The sequence below is a fragment of the Poromitra crassiceps genome, assembly GCF_964638095.1.
Source record: "Poromitra crassiceps genome assembly, chromosome: 17".
NCBI classification, from domain to species: domain Eukaryota; kingdom Metazoa; phylum Chordata; class Actinopteri; order Beryciformes; family Melamphaidae; genus Poromitra; species Poromitra crassiceps.
The window spans coordinates 9,681,442-9,704,005 of record NC_139635.1 but is presented as its reverse complement, the minus strand read 5'-3'; the positions used below and the strand labels follow the sequence as shown (position 1 = coordinate 9,704,005).

The window sequence follows — 22,564 nt, the reverse complement described above, 5'->3', positions numbered from 1 at the left end:
ATATGATATCAAGCCAGTAATGTAGCTAGCTAGCGTTAAATAGGTTTATCTGTAACCACGCTGAAATGTGAGGGCATTAACGTTAATATTTCTAGCTAGGTCAAACACACCTTAACGTTATGAGTGTGGCCGTTTTGGATTCACATTAAGTCCACGATCAAGTCTAGCATTTCGGTATATTCCTACCTCTTAACATCTAGCTAGCTAGGTTGGATCTGGAATATGATATCAAGGCTTGATACATTTGATTGTAGCTACTCATACAGCCGTGGAGCTTATCTAGCTAGGTTGCATCTGGAATATGATATCAAGCCAGTAATGTCAGGTCTCAGTCGCATTCACGCTAACCTCTTAACGTCTAGCTATAGCTAGGTTACATCTGGATTATGTATAATATACAGTATAATACTACGCTCACTACGTCATGACATTCACATTAACGCCTCCAAAAGTCTACTGTAGCTAGCTAGCGTTAAATAGGTTTATCTGTAACCACGCTGAAATGTGAGGGCATTAACGTTAATATTTCAATTAGGTCAAACACACCTTACCGTTATGACTGCGGCCGTTTTTGATTAACATTAGCGTTAAGTCCATGATCAAATCTAGCATTTCGGTATATTCAGTGTGTGTGTGTGAAAAGGATGTTAGCATGCTAGCATTATTAGCACAGAATGTATACAGTCCATGGTACAACGTTAGGCCTTCAAGTCCTGAGGCGAACAGCACTGGAGGATGAAGTCTGCAGTCTGGCATTCAGTGTCCAGCATAACAAGCACGCCTGTTTCCTCATCAGGTTGGCAGCAGCTGTATAGATGATGACTGTTCTTCACAGCCACAAATATCTCTCCAGATCTGCGGCCATCTGCAGCAGGGATCGAGGTTTGGGTCCGTGTAGACAGTAGTCCTGTTCCTCTTTCATTCCCTGACCACCGTCACGCGATGTTCTCTCTTCTTGTAGCTGGTTGTAACCATTTGCGTGCTAGCAGTACTGAAATGAAAAGTGTTAGCTCGCTTGCTAACAACAAAGGTCGCAGAGCGATGACGCCATCTGCTGCACTGCGCATGTGCTCTGTGCACAAAGCTGGTTGGATGACGGTTGCGTAATGGAGCGGTCTATCGGGGGGGGGGCAACAACCGCAAGAAATCGTTCAGCACAGGCGGGGGACCAGACCATAGTGACTGAGAACAGGTCTGAGAGCAGGTCACGTGGGGGATGGGTTTACCCAGGCTAACGCAGCCCAGCGATTTCATGAACCAACTGAAGAGCTCTTGAGAAGGACAGCGGGCTGCTGTGAGTGCCTTCTGCCCGCTGCTGCCTAGCTGTTCCTGTGTTTATTTTTGATTTGTTCTGGTACACCCGTCCTCGTCCATGTCTCCCTGTCATATCAACTCTGCTATTTGATCGTTCCCGTTTTCCCCTCGGCTATTCAACACGTCCTCACCGCCCTCGCAAACTGATCGATCATTTCCTCATTCCTCCGATGATCAAACACATCTCTTGATTACTTTCTCCCGTTTTCTCCTGGCTGGCACAGAGGAAGGCGACTCCAGCTCGTGCAGCGCGCCGAGGGCGTTTCAATGGCGTTTCTCCTGTCTGCACAAGGAAGCGTTACCCGTTCTCTGCTTTTCCTCTTGCTCAATTTCAAAACAACAGCTGCGGTATGTGTTTGATCGCGTGCTGTCGGCTACCCTTTGAAGGCAGGGACCTGTGTCTGTGTCACAGGCTGGGCAAGTGTTTGCTGCAGGCGCTGCACCAATAAAAACAAAAACACGTCAAACACGTCCTTGGCGGGGAAGGCCATTGCTGATATTCAGTCAATTCAGTCTTTGGCGGTGAATGAGTTAACAGCCCTAGACTAGACTATAGGCTACTACACAACATGGCTACAGTATGTATGAATAAGAGCACAGTAACATTTTGACAGCTATCCTACACTATAGGCTACTACACAGCATGACTACAGTATGTATAGTAACGTTTTGACAGCTAGCCTACACTATAGGCTACTACACAACATGACTACGGTATTATTAGGGTTTTGTCACATGAAACCCAGGCGTGTTCGTTGAATGGGAGGAAAACACAGCGAGACTAGGACAAGGAAACATCCGACAACAGACAGGTGGATAAGTTTAAGTGCACAGTGACACACGTTTATTTAAGACTAGCAGACATGAATGGTTATATCAAAGCATTATATTAAAATTGGTACAAGTCAGAAACAATTGATGAACTCATCGATACATTTACCCAAAGAGGATAGAATGTGAAGTTCTTCCCAGCTTCCAACGATCGTTGCAGCAGTGACCAACTATCTCAGAGCAAGATGAAAGCTTAGAGAGAGATGGATGACCTGAATGAAGTTTGAACTCCAGCTTTTCAGTCAGTTGGTCTTCTGTGATTGTAGGGATGGGTACCGAACTCGGTACTTTTACAGGCACCGACCGAAATACGTCGGTACTGCCCCGTACCAGTTCACATATAAACGAACGGTACCAAATTTCGGTACTTGAACGCAACTGAGTAATAGAAAGAGAGTGGGTAAAATAGAAATTCCGACGGAACCTTAAGGCAACACGGGAGAGCGCGTTACGTCAATACGTCACTCTACCTGAAGATCCTGAAAGCAAAACAGGGCCAGCCGAAAGCTGTGGCTACACTTTACCAAGATAGACTCAGACAACACTGGTTGCAACATTTGTGATGTGAATTGCAAAGCTGACTAGGGAAACACCTCAAACTTGAGGAAGCATGGTCAAACACAAGATGTATTTAGCTAAATGCTGAAGACTGTAACGTGTTAGATAACCTGAGTGAATGAAGCAGACACCGCACGGCAGCTAACGTTAGCCACCTCCTCAGCTCGTCAGCTGTAACGTTAGCTGAAGTCTTGCAGGAGGATGATGACGGAACTTGAGAGAGGCATCGACTTCTACAACATCAGGTAACGTTATTTAATTTGCTAGCGTTAGCTGGATAAGTTGTTTCACTGCCGTTGTGGTTGTTAGATAACAGGGCTTTTCACTGTCTTCTTGGCTGAGTTAGCTTTATAGCTTAGCGTTGTTAACGTTCTATAATAATTATCATCAGCTCGTATCACCGACCGTGAGACGTGTTATTTAACGTTGCACTCTTGCTTTCATTGCTAGGTAACCATGTGCCAGTGACAGCCGCACAGGAGGACACGATTCACCCTCTTCTCAGCGGTGGATATGGTTCAGGTAAATTATTATTTTGCATAATGACGAGTGATAATGGGTGTGTTATTCATAGTGTAGCCTAAGCTATGTTACTAACAATCAATTGTCATTTCTATTAAGATGTGCATAGCACTGACACTTCTTTCTATTGATAACACAAATAATGCTTGATGAATCACGATGCCTTTTTTTATTTTCAGATACCACTCAATAAACAGAAGAAACTTTCAGCACTTGGGGAGCTCTTTGAAGATGAAGACCAGGCCCTGCTGGAAGCTGTGTTGGACATCAAGTACTATTTCCCCAACCCCACTAAACTAACCTTGCTGCTACAACTCTTGGTTTGGGAGGGGAGAGGTAGGGAGGTATTGTAGGGAGGAGTTTTATTTTGTCTGGTGCTAAATAAATAATGTGCTAAATAAAGAACAATGTTGAAATTGAGAAGTTTGGACTTTTTTTTTTTTTTACAACTGTAATTTTTTTGTTAATAGAGTGTGTAAAGTACCGAAAATGGTACCGTTTTGGGTACCGTACCGAATTCCAGGTACCGGTACCGTACCGGTATCGGTTCAAATGTGAACGGTACCCATCCCTATGTGATTGGATATTCTTCTGATTGGTTCACACAGGCTTTTGGGGTGGAGATTTTAGGAGGAGCCTTAAGGAGCAGCCAATCCACTGCAAGGCCCACTCCCTCCCTTATATAGATATAGGGTGTGTGTGAGAGAGAGAGAGATAGTGTGTTTGTGTGTGTGTGTGTCTCCCATGATTGGGGGCTCGTCCAATTGTCTCCACCCCGAGCAGAATGACATCATCGAAACTCATCCTTCGAGTGAACTCCCGAGTTCATGGGTACCGGCTCTAGTGGGGGGGGGGGGGGGGGGGGGGGGCAGACTTTGAGAGTCGGAGCTGGAGGTGTGCGTACTCAGTGCCAGGAAACCAGCTGTTTTCTGCTCTTAACCCACTCCTTCCCTCATTGTCCACGTGTGTGTATGTGTCATGATGAATGTATATAAAGTGTGCATTATATAAACAATAACATATATGTACACTCTGCAGTGACATGTCTTCTGTGAGAGAGAGCTCAAGAAGGGTGGGGGCCGGTGGTGTGCGATTCTGCCAGCTCATCAGTTATGTGACTCATTTTCTAGATATCAATGCTCAGTTATAAGCCTTGATGGGAAATCTACGCCATGTTTTCTGATACACGGCCACCTGCAAGGTCGAAGTACGTCATTTCATACACAGCACTGATAATAAAATAAGACCGTCTTTGTTCTATGCTAGACATCAACAGCTTTTTTTGGTGGGAACTGCAGAGGGATGATTACATAATTTGGTACTTTTCTCACACTAACTGTTCTCAGCAAAGCCAGGGATAACCCCATCAACTCCATTGCACATGGGCACATGGGCAGCTCTCAACATCAACCCCAAAGCACATGGGCAATCATATATGATCACCCTATTGATTAGAAATATGGGCTGTCCTGTAAATATCAATAGTATGTATAGTAACGTTTTGACAGCTAGCCTACACTATAGGCTACACAACATAACAGTAGGCCTATGTAATGTGTACTGGATTTAAAGTTCTAACTGGAGCCACAAACCACCAGGAAACAAGAGTTGCAATCCATCGTCCAATTTATTTATTTAAAGGTTGATGTTGATGAGGATTGCCCAAAGATTGCCATGAGGATCGCCATGGTTCTGAACAGAAGGAAAGACAAATTACATCTTGTCCAAAGAAATACATAAATACAGCATTTCAATCGTTCCAAATATGCAAATTAAAGTACCATAAATATCCAAAATAATAGTTAGGCAAATGATCTTCCTCACAACGTTATTTAACACGTTCAATGCCAATGATGAGTTGAGTCGTCAAAAAAAATCCAACGGTTGACTGCCAATGACGAGTTGTAAAAAAAAAAAAAAAAAAAATTGACGGTGGGACGTGGATCAACGCCCCCCACGTCTCCTATAAAATTATTGGAGCCACCGACCGTGTACAACCCATTCCACCGACCCACTAAGTGGCGACAGTGCCCTCCAAAGCAGAGCCAAAACTGCAGGGGAACGCGCGATGAAACCATTCTCATACTGTAGAATGGATTGGCGAAAACGCTTTCGCTTTCGCGCTGATTGCTGGCGGTGAGGGATTGCAAATTTGCATAATAGATTACGGGTGGAACACACTTTGAAACACGCAGCATAAATAAGACCAGAATCGCAAAAGCTTCATCAAAGCTCTCAACCGAAACCGCAAGAAACGAGCGAGCCCATCCAGACTTCCTCAAAGAGCGGCCGCCAGCAGACAGGAGCAGCAGCAAAGCAGTGAGACTGGTGACGCGAGGTTACAGCAGCAGCAGAAACGAGCTTGTGACATGCCCGCTGCAGCCAAGAAGACACACACGGAGGGAGGAGTTTGAAGGAGAGGGGTGTCTCCTGCTGTTATGGAGGAAATTACTGTTCAAAACTATTGTTTAGATGTCTGATGTCTTACTGATGCCAAAAATGAATGGTTAAAGTGACTGTTCTATCGAATTTCACAAAAAGCCATTTATCTCAGAATAAATTTTCAGACGCTGAAACCATGCTGTATTCAACTGCTAATGCTTACATAACTACTAACTCTACAAACTAACTCTTTTAGACAGAGAAAGCACACATTCTATTAGTTATTTTGAGATATTGTGTGTTCACAAAATCCTAACAGAAAATAATCCTCAGCTCTTGAAAGATGAGCCAGAATCCTCAAAAAAAAACCTTGGCAGAAGCTAACCACAGTATTGAAAAACGGCTGGCAGTGAATGTGTTAACAAACTGTATAATCTATTATCAATTAACCTTCATATCAATCCTTAAGCAAATTTAAATACTGTATAAAGAAACTGAATTGCTACTTACATTGAAGGTTATTCAAAAGACACATGGCACACAGGTACAAGCACTCTGGTGAGGTGAAGATGTTTGGAGACAGAGGAGGATGGCCTGGTCCCTGCCTCTATTTATAAAGTGGGAGGTACTAGCACAGGCACACTGAACAAGCACTTGGTGTCTCCTTGTGGAGATCAGGGAAAAAACTTGTAGTTTCTAACATAATGTATGAATAAGACAATAACGTTTTGACAGAATAAGAGCACAGTAACGTTTTGACAGCCAGCCTACACTATAGGCTAGACAACATGACTACAGTAGGCCTATGCAGTGTTCGAGTTATAGTCAGATAGCTATGGGGGCCACCGATTTAGAATTGGGCCGTCTTTTCCTCAAATTGTGGCCATTTGAAGCCAGATTTAGAGGAATATCTAATTTAAAATTAACATTCGGTTTAGACTGTTGTGTGATGTTATTATTCAGTCTTAAGGTCCTTACACATCAAGAGCGATGCGAATATACGGCACGAAATTGCGATGCAAGTTTTGACCCACCTGTCAATCACAGCCACAGATGTGTACACGTCGGAAGCGAATTTCTGAAAAATCGACCGTGGTTCGAAAAAATAAACACCGCAATAACGCTCGGCGAAACCTCGCCGTTGGTATGCATGGTTGCATTAACTGATATAGGTTCGGAAAATAATATTGACGTGCGAATTAATCGCATGAAAAAAATGCTCCCGATGTGTAAGGACCTTTACTCTTAACTCATTCAGGGCCAATGACGTCTTTGACGTGTTATCAGGAATAGCCCAGAGGGCCAATGACGTGTTTGACGTGTTTTAGTTTTTATTACTGCAGCGCGTAGTTCAAACACTTTCTCAGCCTGTGGCATAGTATCAGGTCCCTAGCATCTAAGACAACACGTGAACAAACACATACCGCAGCTGTTGTTTTGAAATTGAGCAGGAGGAAAAGCAGAAAACGGATAAACGCTTCCTTCTGCAGACAGGAGAAACGCCATTGAAACGCCCCTCGGCGCGCTGCAGGAGCTGGTCGCTTTCCTGTGTGCCAGCCGGGAGAAAACGGGAGAAAGTAATCCAGAGATGCGTTTGATCATCGGAGGAATGAGGAAATGATCGATCAGAGGGCGGTGAGGACGTGTTGAATAGCCGAGGGGAAAACGGGAACGATCAAATAGCAGGGAGGATAGGACAGCATGGACGAGGACGGGTGGACCAGAACAAAACAAAATAAACACACGAACAGCAGGCAGAAGCGGCAGTCACAGCAGCCCGCTGTCCGTTCTCAAGAGCTATTCAGTTGGTTCATGAAATCGCTGGGCTGCGTGCCCTCCAGTGTTGCTCCTGGCAAATCCCGGCGCCACAGGGCGTGGTTATTGCTTATCCTATGTGGGGTTAGAAATCACGCAACGAAGGGGGATCGTGTGTGTGTGTGTGTGTGTGTGTGTGTGTGTGTGTGTGTGTGTGTGTGTGTGTCTGTCTGTCTGTCTGTCTGTCTGTCGGTGTGTCTGTCTGTCTGTCTGTCTGTCTGTCTGCACACTCACTCACACTGCTGTATTGTTGAATGTAAAAAAAAGCACTTCATGTGTATATATATATATATATATATATATTTTTTTTTCATTTGTGTCATAACGAATAGTATTTACATGTCTGATGTCAATACAGTTCAAAATAAAAGAATTGAGAGCGAGTTCTGCCTGAGAATGTGTATTTTACAGAAATTGCCTTTTCTCCTGTTTGTCATCTTAGAGAGACCTTTTGGGTGAAAACAGGGTGTATATAAATGGATATAAGTAGAGTACAGAACATGCTAAAAGCTCACTTTTTTTTCCTGGTGAACCCATCTTCATTTTGAGGTATTGCAAATCACTCTGGTGCTAATAGATAATTTACTGTGGGTCTTGAAAGATGACCAACAATTATGAAAATCTTTGGCCTGTGCTAAATATTGGCAGTCCTAAACTGGCCATGAATGAGTTAACCATCAATTTGTTCCTTTTCTCACTCACCTCCGCTCTGATAGCTAGGCCTATATAATGCCGTGATATTTACTTATTTGCATTTGATAAAATACAACAATTTAATTTTACAAATGAGACAAAATTGCTGAACTTAAATGAACATTTATTTAACTCTGTCTCTGCACTTATAAATCAAAAACTACAAAAATAAATACATAATGCTTATACATACATATACATAATGCAAATACAATTTGCTTTCCGCGCAGTTCTCTGCACTCCGCAAGAAACGCTATCTAAAAACAACAACAAGAAGAAAACAGATGAATGGGGCAGCCATCCCCTATGCTACTATTGCATAGCAACAACAGACCGGAAGTAACCAGAGTAGGCTAACCTTAAAGTGTAACTAACCTCCAAAACACTTTTTTTTCAGCTTTTAACCAATATATATGACTTTGGGGGTGATGTGTGAAGAATTCTGGTCAGAATTTCCACATTTGACACCAAACTGTTGCCATTTTACCATTTGTATCATTTTTCAGCAGCATATCTGGCATAAGCGCCCTCTAAGGGTCAAAGACTGTTTTTTTTTTTTTTCTCAAATGAATGGGATATTTGACACGTCGTTACGTCACGGTGTTCCCAAAGACTATGGGATTTCAAGATAATTACTCCCCTACCCCCCCTGTACCCTTTCAGCTCCTCAGAACTCCAAGCCTATTCTTATTGAAGTTTGCTCTTAAAATACTGAACCAAACGTCGTCAAAGTTGGCACATGTCTTAATTATAGTTAGTTTCCCGCTGAATGTGTCACTACTTTATTAATATCTTACCTGGATAAGCTCGAATGATGATGTATATATTATCAGTCCGAGTTGGAAGCAGCAGCCCAGGCAGGCAGGCGGGAGCATGCGGGAGAGAGTCGTACTGTAAACCTCATGCACTAGCTCCAAGCTCCGCGGGCGCGCGCAGCAGAGCTGGGCTCTCTCGGACTCGGCCAGAGCAGAGAGAGCACAGTCTGACATTGCCGCGGCTATCAGTCCGACTTGGAAGCACTGTCTCTCGGCCAGTCAAACGGGAGAGGAAATGTCAGCAGAGTAGAGCGACTGGGGACTGGGGGGGGGGGGGGGGGTTGACTCGCTGTGTGCGAGCACGAGCTGCTGTGTGCTCAGGCAGCGGGGACGCGCGGGCAGTGAGAGGCGGGGGCTTTGAACAGGAGAAGAGCTCTGCGCTGCCTCTCCTGCACCCTGAGAGGAAAAATGCTGCTGTCATGCTGTAAATCACGAAAAGCCCCAAAACGCAAATTAAAAACGGATTTCATTGCGCGGTTTATCTCTAGTTAGACGAGGGAATTACGTGGAGAAATCTCGCATTGTGTTACCCCAGAGCGAGAGGTTTGTCCTCACTGTGTGCTGTGTGCTGCGAGCAGCGAGGCTCTTAACGTAAGTTTAGACAAGCCACATGCAAGCCACGCACACACACATGGGACAAAATGGGACAAAAATAATTAAATTTCTAGTTCGCCACTGAATGGCCAAATTGATATAACTATCAACCATTTCAGGATTTTCTGTTTCCATACAGGCCACCAGCGTTGGCTAATTGTTGATATTTATAAAGATATCGCCCCTCTCAAATAAATTATTTTTGAGGCAGTAGGCAAACTGTAATGGCGTCGATTTCCGAAAAAAAATCTTGACTTAACACAGCCAAAGAGTCTAGTATAGACAAGAGTATATGTCATTTCTTGGTTTTTTCCATAGGTATTTTCAAATCACTGTTCTAATACATATCTAGGGGGTTAGTCCCCCTTTAAGAACAAACTAATGTGCACAGGTAATCAAGAACTTGTGAATGAAAAACAAATTGCACCTAACAAACAGCAGCATATTTCAGCAGATACAGTAGCAGCATCTTGTTAGAACAAAAACAACTGTAGGCTTAATACTTACAAAATGAAAAGTCTCAGTCTCCTCTCCTCTCAGCTGTGTCCACGATATCATCAGACCATAACGTTAGCTTACCTACTAGCTAGTAGCAACCTGGCTGCTGCGCTAACAGGTCGTTGTCCGTTGTCTGAAGCCGTTCTTTGTTTCTTTCTGAAACAGAAGCTATCCAGGCTTGTACACCCCGTTGGCAGCTTCAGCCTTTTCTTCGGTGGCATGGTAACGCTATACTAAAGATTAATAATATCTTGTTGGCTCAGGCGACTGTTTACATCACGTGATGGTTGCATATTGTGGCTTCTTCTCCCTGCAACTCAGTTGTAGTAGTAGAACACGCGCTCATGGGCAACGCATGGTGGCTTGGAGGTGAAATGCAGCCTATTTCACTCAACAATTCAAACGGTTGTTTTGGGAACACTGAAAACGTGTTTCTTATTTAGCCTATTTATCTAGTTAACATAAATAATACTAATTATTACATCGAAAAATGTGTTATTCGGGGGGGGGGGGGGGAGAAGTTATATTTGTGGGGGTCCCACAGGTGTTCTGGACTATGGGGTCCCAGACTCTATCTATGGGGTCCAAGACCCCATAGGTCCCCCCATAACTGGAACCCCGCGGCCTATGTATGAAGAGCACAGTGATGTTTTGACAGATAGCCATTGCTTATACACAGCATCAATATGACGCTACATTACGGGTGGAAGTTGGAAGGCAATGATTCACATAGTCTGCTCGAAATGGGACCATCATTTACAAAATGAAGGCCATTCTGAGAGTATAGGACTTGGTTGAAAGTAACTAAACTCATCAGGGAAGCGTTGGGGGAATAAAGTGATGCTTTCTGCTGTCGGCCAAAACACGCATTGGGTGAACGGGGGTTTAAGCCGAACGGGAAAGATTTAGCGGTGCACGTAGCCTCTGCAATATTCCATCGTATGGCAATGCTTTCATGAATACATACATGTCTAAAGGGAGGAGAATTAAATCGCCATTATCCCTTTGTTTTTGTTCAGCCTGACACACCTGTCCTATAGTTTCTGCCTCTCTACAAGGCATCTTGAAGCAACCTCGGCAAGACCCGCCCCTAAGCTGCCTCTGATTGGTAGTCTACAGTCAGCGAGACGTGATTGATAGTCTACGGTCGGATTCTAGGATCTGATTGGGAGTCTACAGTCGGCGAGACCATCGGAGCGCGCAATTGTCTACAGTGGACTGTAGATAATTGCACTACTGTAGAAACTGAGCTTGCGCATTTCGGCTTTGGAATATAGTTTGTGTAGGATAAGGTACGCCTGTGCACACTTCTCACTGACTTCTCTTTGCCACTAAACCACTGGGGGCGCTGGATTTAAAGAAGTGTCAGGGTTGGTGCAGATTATTTGCATAAGTTGTCTTGTTTACTTTTTAACCGTTTTGTTGTTTACATAACTACCTCTGTGTGGGATACCTTTGCAAGACGATATCATACTGGGTGGTGAAACACGGATTGGATAGAGTAGATAGTCACTGGACAGGTTAGTCATGGTTTTAGTAGGGATTCTACACAAGGTTTGATAGATGAGACCCCTGGAGGAGAATGGGGTGGAGGAGGGTTGCAGCAATCACACTGAAATAACAGCAGACTGTGTATGAGAAGAGAGCAGTTTTTAAAGGTTGCCGCTAAGGCTGAGATTGGCTGAATGGGAAGATGTGGCCAACTGTGATTGGTTTAGAAAAATCACTAACGCTCCCCTAATCAGTTGAATGCAGGGCAGCTGAAAGGAAAGAGGGGAATGAGTTAGTGCGAAACAAACAAAGGTCTTTCTGGTCTGAAGTTTCACCTAAGCTTCATTTGAGACTAATTCACAGCAGATCGGCTTTGGAACTAATAAAGCAACAAAGACACATTTCGTTGTAGCCTAGACGTTCTTCCAACAATAATTATAGGTTGTTATTATTATAGTGGTAAGTTGTGGAGTCGGCCTGGAAATTATTTGCTTGTTTGCTTTATTTTAGCTTTGCCACCCCAGTCGCTGTTTCCACTGTCTCCAAAATGTGCATGGATCAAAGTTAACGCACAGATGCGCACATTCTCCCATCCAGTTTGTTATAGATCACAACCTCTGTGTGGGAAGTGGTAGATGTGCTTCTTTCAGGCCCCATTTTGTTTGCTACGATTATTAAAGAGATTCTAGTAGAAATGCCTGGAAGATGAATGTAGTTGATTGGAGAATGCATAGATTCACTTTGACTAGTCATCTCCAATTTACTAATTGATTTGATAACATTAAAAAATGAAATTCAATTAACAGAAATTGCAATTGCATGCAAGGAGGAGATCCTCAAGTTTAAATAGACAATGGTGGTTATTATTAAAGGTGCCTCTGAATTAGTCATCAAATCAATTTCTGTACTAAGACTTTTAATATCTTTAAATATGTGAGGTGGGGCCACTTCCTCTGGATGGAATGACAAAATGGTAAATGTTTCTCATGCTAGTATAGCCAGATAAAAGTATCAAAACACCTGTTGTCAAACGCAGTCCACTGGTGTGGTTAAGTAGTGCAGTCTATATGAATGGTTCTATTTATTTTCACTATAGCACATATGCTACTGCCAATCTTATTATTATTATTTCTTATATATATATATTTTTTAAGTGAGCACCCACTGTAAATAATTAAGCTCCCCCAGCCACAATAGATCTCAACAGTCACGTGACGTCTCCAACCCCAGACGAGAATTCCCCATTCATTTTCTCCATAGACAAGAGAAGGGAAATCTGAACTACAAACTGGTCCAGCTGCATCTGGTCTTGGTCAGTAGATTATATTCTGCCTTTCAAATAAATAAATCCATGTTGAAACTCGTGGAATATTGATTTAACTGAAGCTACATCAAACAGTGAAGGAACTGATGAAATATTGAATCCATCAATCTTTCCTAAATCTAGGTTTTATCACCCAGTACTACAAACTATACATCAGTGAAGAAGATACAACAATGCAATATGCTGTGTGTGTGTGTGTGTGTGTGTGTGTGTGTGTGTGTGCGTGCGTGCGCGCGTGCTTCTCTGTGCCTGTGCATGTGTGCACAGGTGTGTCTATTTGTATGTGTGTATCTTTGTGTGTGTATGTATGTGTGTGTGTGTGTGTGTGTGTGTGTGTGTGTGTGTGTGTGTGTGTGTGTGTGTGTGTGTGTGTGTCAAGTCAACTCAAGTTTATTTGTATAGCCCTATTCACAAGCATGTCTCAGAGGGCTTAACAGATAATATGTCTAAGTTTAGCTAAGCACTATTAATGAAGAGAATGGACAATATTTTATTAGAGAGGGAGAGAGGGGTAGGGGGAGAGAAGGAGAGGGAATGGGGGAAGGGAGAGAGAGGGGGGGAGAACAGGGGAGGGAGGGGGAGAAGAGAGAGCAGAACACACACTATAGGGGCTGGGCGATACGATATAAATCAATATGATAGTCATAGGGGTCAGTCAATATGGTTCATGTAATCAAAGTCACATTTAGTAATCCAATTACCATATTATCATATATGTACTTACCTGTGTGTGTGTGTGTGTGTGTGTGTGTGTGTGTGTGTGTGTGTGTGTGCGTGCGCGTGCGTGTGTGTGTGTGTGTGTGTGTGTGTGTGTGTGCGTGTGTGTGTGTGTGTGTGCGTGTGCAGGCTGTCAGGCTGTCTGCTCACAGGGGAAGGTTGTGCTTCTCTGGCCTCAGCTCTGAGCTCCAACCCCTCCCATCTGAGAGAGCTGGACCTGAGCTACAATCATCCAGGAGCCTCAGTGTCGCTGCTGGAGGATCCACACTGGAGACTGGACTCTCTCAGGTACGGAGAGGCAAAATCTGCTAGAAGGCTGAGAGTCACACACATTTTCTCTGTCACACTGAGAAGAGGAGGAATATTAAAGAGGACATGAAACAATGAAAATAGACACTTACACAGAGCTTTGTGTATTAAGCCCGGGACATACTCCATGCGGGCAGTGAGAGGCGGAGCTCCGCAGACTGCGTGCGCACCCTGCGCTGGGACAGACGGGGTCATACTCAGAGTGCTGCTCAGAGCACAGCTGTTTACATAGTACAGTGAATGACCCATGATAAAGTCAATGAAACGCAATTAAAAGTCAATGGAATGCCATTATGTTCAGTAGACTGCGGTTTCACTCTCAAACGATTGTATCAGCACATGAATAGAATCGCCAATCCTGTTTTTATTTAATGTAAATAGGCCTAGATCTGTCTCAACACAGCACATTACTTGAAATGGCTAAAAACGAACAGTTAGAAATCAAAGTTTACCACATGGGTCAAGAAATGTGGTCAAAACATGGCTCAGTGTAGCCTACTTACTTCTTCATTTCATTTCTCTTCTTGACTCTCCCATGGATCTATTGTCTCCCTGCAAAGCAGAGCGGTGCGGTGCGCTGCTAGAAAAATCTGGCGACACGCGTTTATGGCTGCGGTGGCCTCGCCCCCACCGTAATTACGTCATATTGGCCGCACGGCCCTCGCGGTTGGAAGCGCGCATGGACTATGTACCGCCCTTTACTAAGATGTACTACAATAAAAAATAACATAATAAAAGTAAGTCAAGTTTCAAGTCAAGTCAAGTTTATTTATATAGCCCTAATTCACAAGCATGTCTCAGAGGGCTTCACAGAAAGTATGTCTAGCTGATTCTAGCTAACACACAGTAACAAGAATATACAGAATAAAGATAACATTTGAAGAAAGCAGGAGAGTGGAGGAGGGAGGGAGAGGGAGGAGGGAGGAGAGGGGGGAGGTGGGGAGAAAATAGGAAATGTGGAGGAGGAGAGAACAGAGGAGGAGAGATGAGGGTGCAGGGGAGGGAGAGTCAGGGTAGGGGTAGGGTCTAGGGTTGGGGGAGGGGAGGGAGTAGGATACGGGCCCGGATTAGGGCGAGGGTGGGGAGAAATGGGAAATGTGGAGGAGGAGAGAACAGAGAAGGAGAGGGTGCAGGGGAGGGAGAGCAGGGGGAATGTGAGAGGGAGGAGAGGGCAGAGAGGAGGAGAGAACAGAGAAGGAGAGGTGGGAGGGCGCAGGGGAAGGAGAGCAGCGGGAATGTGAGAGAGGGGAGAGGACAGAGAGGAGGAGAGAACAGAGAAGGAGAGGTGGAAGGGTACAGGGGAGGTAGAGTAGAGGTAGGGTCTAGGGTGGAGGGAGGGAGTAGGATACGGGCCCGGATTAGGGCGAGGGTGGGGAGAAAATGGGAAATGTGGAGGAGGAGAGAACAGAGAAGGAGAGGTGGGAGGGTGCAGGGGAAGGAGAGCAGGGGGAATGTGAGAGAGGGGGGAGGACAGAGAGTAGAGGTAGGGTCTAGGGTGGAGGGAGGGAGTAGGATACGGGCCCGGATTAGGGCGAGGGTGGGGAGAAAATGGGAAATGTGGAGGAGGAGAGAACAGAGAAGGAGAGGTGGGAGGGTGCAGGGGAAGGAGAGCAGGGGGAATGTGAGAGAGGGGGGAGGACAGAGAGGCAGAGAAGGAGAGGTGGGAGGGTGCAGGGGAAGGAGAGCAGGGGGAATGTGAGAGAAGGGAGAGCAGGAAGTGGCAGGGATTCAGGAAAATAGGGGAGAAGAGGAGAAGGAGCAGAGGGGGGGAGAATGAGGAGAGAGCAGGAGAAGGGAGGGGGGGTGGTGGGATGTGGGGGAGGAAAGAGCATGGAAAGAGAGGAGAACAAGAAGGGGGAAGAAGGGAAGAAGCGGGGGAAGGGGGAAAGAGAGGGGGGGGGGAGAAGATCAGACAACTGACTACTCTAAGCATTAACCAGAGCTAACTGGGACATAGTATCTAGCTAATCTACAGCCTAATCTGGCCTATCCTACCCTGCTCTAGTCTGATTTTAGCCTGAACACTAACAGGTCAGCCTTAGGCTGTAGCTAATCTATCGCCTACCTAAGCTGTTCTAAACCAACCGGCAGCCCTCGACCAGTGATGAAGAGCACCGATGCCCCCCGACCCGGCCCCCGCCCACATAAGGCGTGGGAGGGAAGGCCAGGCCGGGACACAGCGGCACCCCCTCACCCCCAGTGAACGCAAGAAAACCTTTCCACCATATGGTGGCAATCCACACATGGATCGCCACATGGATTGCCCCAGTGACTTGGCTGAGGAGGAACCTTGTGAGGTCGTTGTGCTAGGGGCCAATTGCTGCGGCCCGGGCGGACCCAGCCCCCACGCGACCCGCCCCCCCAGCCCCCAGCCACCAGCATAGTGACTGAGAGCGTGAGAGCAGGCCACGCGGGGGACGGGCCCACCCAGGCCACAGCAGCGGACCCCCATCTGGGGACTCCCCTCCGAGACAGGCCGAGAGATGCCGGGCTAAACCATGCACAGAGTTTCCGATAATGAAACTCTGTGAATGGTTTATTATGGAAATAAAATGTACAAGAGAACAGAAAATTGAAAATGTAAAAAAAGAGTCCAACAGAAGGGATATAAAAATGTAATTTTTAAATTATCCTAAGATCAGGGAAGGGAGTTGAAAATCTAAAAAGTAGAGTCCAAAAAGAAATAGAAAATGCAGTCTTTAAGTGTTCGTAGGTTTAGAGAATACTAGTTAATTAGCTAGGTGAAAAAAGGGGTAACAAGATTGGGAGTTCCATGAGGATGATCTGAGGAATCCATGAGTCCGCGTTGGTGACATGGTTGGTGACAAAAGTAAGCCATTGTTGAGAGAAAAAAACATTTCAGTCAGGACCACTTTAGTCAAAACACAACACCACTTTAGATCAATTTAAAGCTTTTATTTGCATAAGTTAAATTTGGCGGTATGGCTCTGTTCTGGAGGCTCCCTGCCCTTCCATGCAGCAAGCATGGAAAGCCTAAGGCAGAGAGCAGCAGCAGCAGATTATGGGAGCTCCTTGCCCTTCCACAATCTGTGGAATAGCCTTAAGGCAAGGAGCAGCAAAAGACCCCCAGGTACAGAACAGAGCAAGCAACAATGACAACAGAATCATTGACATTGTTTAAGTCAGATATAGCATAGGGAGGAGCTGGGTTGCAAACAGGATTGCAGAGGAAGCAGCAATGACAGGCAGAGTAAAGCAGGTTTAAATAGGGCGCCCCTGTATGAGTTGAGCCAATGGCATCAGCTGAGCTGATGTGGGCTGGGTTTGAGATCAGCTCCTAATCAGCTGTGGGCTGGGTTTAAGCTGGGCTTGACGTTCGTGGCCTGCCTGAACTACCGCATTGCTCAATTTCAGTCTATTCAACTGTAGTTCATATGTAGTTACATGGTACCGGACCTGTGAAGTGGAGTGAGTCTATTCAACTGTAGTTCATATGTAGTTACATGTAACGGACCTGTAAAGTGGAGTGAGTCTATTTAACTGTAGTTCATATGTAGTTACATGGTACCGGACCTGTAAAGTGGAGTGAGTCTATTCAACTGTAGTTCATATGTAGTTACATGGTACTGGACCTGTAAAGTGGAGTGAGTCTATTCAACTGTAGTTCATATGTAGTTACATGGTACCGGACCTGTAAAGTGGAGTGAGTCTATTCAACTGTAGTTCATATGTAGTTACATGGTACCGGACCTGTAAAGAAGCTCCGGGCTGGGACAGAGATTGCTAAAACCCAGTGGTGGATTCGAACCACTGAACTTCCGATTGCAAAGCAAGCGGCTTTAACCACTCAGCCATGAGGGCTTTCCAACTTTCTTAGTGGAGTTTGGGAGGATAACTGTATGTCAGTCAGATGTAGTTGCCACTTCATAGCTTTGTTATTATAAACAGAGGCTAGAAACATGAGGAAACAGAGGCTTCGACTTAGGCTACATCTTCACTAAGCCGTTTTCAAAGACCCCGTAGTTGAAGCCTTCCCAGTCTACACTAGAGCAGGCTCCGAGCAGTCTCCGTCCATATTAGCTCATGCGAGACGCCCGCAATACGATGCTTTACATACACTGGGCATGCGCACGCCTCTATGTTTAGTACTGGAGTCCACAACGAGAGGGCAGCAACTACGCCTACGTTCAAGTCAAAGAAAGAAGAAGAAGAAGAAGAAGAAGCAGCAAACTGTCAGAAAACAGCATTACCTTTATGATCTTTTAATAATGTTAGTAGACACATAACTGTAGGCTATAGATCCTCGTTATGAGGCCAGTTTATAAAAAAATAACGCCTATTTCGAAATCTGACTTTTGAGAGCAGGGGATCCAGCCAGCACATCGACCATACTAGCTGATGGGAGCTCAGAGCTGCTCGCTTCATCGACATATAATAAAGATTCATATTCATCTCAGTGGCCTGGACACATTTACGTCCGTGATACCGGGCGAAATGGTCTGTGCGGTTCTGTGGTGATTAGCTCATGTCTTTGTAGCATTATGATTATGATTTAATTCATTATGGAAGATATATGTTGGTTTAACAGATGCAAATGATTTCTTACATAGCCTCCATGTAAAGTGAGGCTATGGGCAGACCAATTGGGCTCTATAACGTTATATAACGTGACGATCACATTTCAATAAATATAGTTTTTGCAGATTTGTTTCATGCTCTTCTGTATTGGACATTAAGCTGATACACACTTGTCTTGAGCTAATTCCACGAAGCTCAGTTAGGAATATGGCAAGCTAATGTGTCATTGGAAAACATTTATTGATAGTGTAACACTTAACACAATCAAATGTGTAGTCACTTTTTTACAGCAATAGCCTACTGTAGGCTACAGTCCAGCCCACCATGGTATGGGAAAGGAACCGTTGTTTGATGTATTCCAAATTTATACAGATATCACCATATTTAATTTCAATAAATATAAAGCATTGATTTGAAGCAGGCTGCTGGTCGGTTGTTTCGGCCGTCGTCATATCCTCTGGTCCAATCTTCGGTTGGTGTGCCTCGTCTGGTCCAATCTTCGGTTCGTGTCATAGTTCGTGTTCACTCGACATCAACAATCTTTATTATATCACATCTGATCATTTTATCCAACCTGCCTCTGACAACTAATGGGCTCCTTCTGCGATCATATTGTGATACATTCAGGTAGCCTACATGATTTACCGAAGTACATAACAATAACAACAAGGTTTTTTGTTGGCAATGTTTATTGACAAAAGCATTAAAACAAGCAAATAACAATATAATTCTCCGGTCACTGGCAGATAGATGCGTACAAATAGTTCAAAACAAATATCTCAGTCTCAAAACTGTTGGCATTTGACTTGTGTTATATCTGATGTTGAAACAACTGATTATCAGCAGTATTAACCTGCACAGTAGCCTAACAGGTTAACGTTATAATCTCAGGAGAGATTAAGTAGGCTAAATAAACCATACACATGAGAATTACCGTTAACGCTACAGCATTTAATAACGTTCATTTTCCAAAAATCCTGTTCCTCTGTTGTCACTCGACGGTCATCATTCCCTTGAATAAACGAACGTCACGTGTTATTAATCAATGGGCATTTGTTTACCCAACACAATGCTGTGCAGCATGCAATAACATTTTTAAAACATTAACACGTAACTTCTGCTTCTCTAGAATGTTAGTCCTCATGTAATATTTGACAAATGGACATGTTAAATGTCATGCTTGCAATTACGTTAGCTAAAGATGACCTCAATTTTGTGGAAGGTAACGTCAAACCGCAGGCGGCCGGGGCAGGCTGGTGACGCGAGGTCTGGAGATAATATCCAAAAACTACTGAGGTGCCACCACGATGCATCGGATCACAAGTAAAAAGGACAGAATAATTTGGTTATCCATTTCGTTATCAATGATCAAACGTCTGTCCACTTCTCTCAACTAGCGGGGTATATGTAAACAGTGCATCGCCACAAAAAGTGCGTCACCAGTGCGACATACTTTCTTCTTCTGTTGTTTGTAGGCGGGTCGCCGACAGCTTCAAGCTGCTTACCGCTGCTTACCATTAATGGTGTTATACCATAGACATAAATAATATGGACGTAGCTATCCCATTACATTTCTTCTCCCTGGCGGAGTGCAAACGTTGGCCATCACCATCTTGATATTTCATCAGCAGAGTGGGAGGGAATGGGTTGAGTCCTTCTGCCCTTGTTTGTTTGTTTATTTATTTAAGAAAAGGGACAATGCACATTAATTAACATGAGCACGTGAGTCCATCATGTAAATGTGCCAGATTTAGCCATACAGGCTAATTTTCATCTGCAGTCCCTGGCAGGTTGATGTTATATGTAAAACATTAACAAACACATGCAATAGTACCGAAGACATAAGTAGACAAAAGCATATAAAAGAAGAAAAGCACAAGCAGATTAATAGCATATAAAAATAACATACATAAGCACATATAAAAAGAACATGCAAGATGACATTAGCATATTCTATACAATACATGCCAGAGCAACAGCACATAAGCACATAAAACAGACAAAAGCATATAAGCACAATTATGCAGCCCCTGGTTTACTGTAAAGCACGGACAAAAGCACAGACAAAAGCACATGCCGTACAAAGCAGACAAACAATGACAAACAACGAAAAATACTATCCTGGAGTATGGATGCATGTTTGATTGTTCAATAGCCAATGTTTTATGGAGTTGGAGAAGGAGTTGAGAGATGTGATGTTTCTCAGTTCTACGGGTATAGTGTTCCAGGTATGTGCTGCTCTGTAGGAGCAAGGGAATTTTACAGTCTCCTCTGGTAGAGGCTCTGGTAGATGAATTTTGGATTTGTGAAATGAATTCCTTGAGCGGAGGGGGGCCAGACCATGAAAATTTTTATACACAAGTAAAATATCTGCAAATTTGATCATGTTTTCCCAATTTAAAAAGTCATATTTAGTTAAGATTTTACAGTGGTGATATGAGTTAGATTTTTTTGTCCAGTGTTTTCAGGGCTCGCTTATAAAGTGTTTCTACTGATTTTAAAGTAGTTTTACCTGTCTGTGTCCAACTAGTGAGACAGTAATTAATATGTGAAAAAATCATAGCATTGGCATACAATTTTGAGGCCTCAGTAGTCAGATTGTTCCTGATATATTTGAAATTTGCCAGGTTGAATTTGATTCGGTTGGCAACTTTTTTAACTTGTTTTTTAAATGTTAGCTGGGAGTCTATTATTATGCCTAGGTATTTAAATTCTTGCACGACTGCAAGACGGCTCCCTGCTACCAACACATCTGGGTCTGGATCTCTGTTTGCAGACTTGGAAAAAAACATACATACAGTTTTGCTTACATGGTGTAGACATGACTCAGTTAACCAGTTTGATATATTGACCATTGCAGCTGACAGATCTGCTGCAGCTTGTGCCTTATTTTTTGCATGTAGATATATGATCGTATCGTCAGCATACATCTGACGATGTACGTGAGATGGGGGTTTCCCAGAGCCACAGCTCCGCCTGCTATTGGTCCGTAATCTGCAAGCTGCGCGTTCACTGGACAGGCGATCTGTCAATCACCCCCTTTTCTATCTATCTATTTGACTCCAAACGGGCGAGTTATATAAAAAAATAAAAAATTACCCCCCCCCCCCCCCCCCCACATGTTATGAAAAAGTGAAATTAGCTATATAGACCAAAACCGTGTTTCGGTCCAGACTATAAAGATATTTAATTACTGTTACAAAGTGGGGCATTTTAACAGGAACGATGGGACTTCTGAGTCCTGCCTCAAGTGACCATTCGAGGAATTACAGCTTAAACAAAGACGTCCATATCTTCAGGGTAAAGTGGGTGGGCTCGCCCACTGTGTTATACATATGGCTTTAGCTGTTTAATCCTAAACTCAACAGGCAACATGTTCACCTTGAATTCGTTACCTCCTACATGTGTCCTAGGAGGAGCATTCAGTAGATAATGAATGATGTTATTTTGCCTAACCTGCAACCTCTTCTGTAATCTCATTATCAGGCCACTGTACCAGGTAGAACAGGCAAAATCAAAATGGCACTGTATCAGTGCTGTTACAAGGAGTTTTGTAATAGTAATATCAAACTGACTTGTTCTGCAATACAGAAATTTAGTTTACTGGCACTTTTTGATAATAATAATAACGTATTCAAATAAGTTTTTATCAGAACCTGTTAAAGTAGTACTCTGCCCCTCCCCCCCAACCGCAGTGCATTGTCCTGTCTTTTCTCAGGTAAAATGCAAATGAAGTAGAGTCACATGATCAAAGGTTTCATTTCCTCTTGAATGTTTCCATCATCAAAGAGAATCTGCTGATCTGACTTTGTTTCTTCCTCCAGGGTGGACCATGATGCAGTGCAGTGGTTGAAACCAGGTCTGAGGAAATGTAAGTATGCATTTAGTTTGATTCATGAAAACAAAGTAACACAATCAGCTATAGAGTACCGCAGGGATGATGTATTTTTGTAGGCTTAACCAGAACTCCAGAACCTGAACTCCGTCAAGCCACCCTATGCTCATTCCCCAAGTTTGAAGTCGATCAGACGAAGGGTTCTTGAGATAAACCGCTTTTTGTGTTTGCCAATAGGTGGCGCTATGCCGAATAGCACAAAATTCGGCACTGAACTCTGTCAGTCAGGTCCCCCTACTTTAAATTAACTCTCCAAGTTTGAAGTCG

General features: G+C 44.0%; 1 protein-coding gene and 1 long non-coding RNA gene across 2 annotated transcripts in view; both read left to right on the top strand.

Annotated features, from left to right (window-relative positions):
• The first annotated feature begins 2,629 nt into the window (after positions 1 to 2,629).
• LOC310791940 lies at positions 2,630 to 3,538 on the top strand. Its single transcript, XR_014553468.1, has 3 exons — positions 2,630 to 2,948; positions 3,154 to 3,225; positions 3,405 to 3,538. It is a non-coding gene; the product is annotated as an uncharacterized lncRNA (long non-coding RNA).
• A 514-nt stretch (positions 3,539 to 4,052) lies between these two features.
• Positions 4,053 to 22,564, top strand: part of LOC310792191 (stonustoxin subunit beta-like) — a gene marked incomplete at its 5' end in the record, with an annotated part of 24,108 nt that continues 5,596 nt past the window's right edge. Inside the window, 3 exons of the mRNA XM_083653920.1 lie at positions 4,053 to 4,056; positions 13,707 to 13,842; positions 22,227 to 22,273. Of these exons, the coding sequence (XP_083510046.1) occupies positions 4,053 to 4,056; positions 13,707 to 13,842; positions 22,227 to 22,273 (187 nt within the window). The remainder of the gene's footprint in view (positions 4,057 to 13,706; positions 13,843 to 22,226; positions 22,274 to 22,564) is intronic.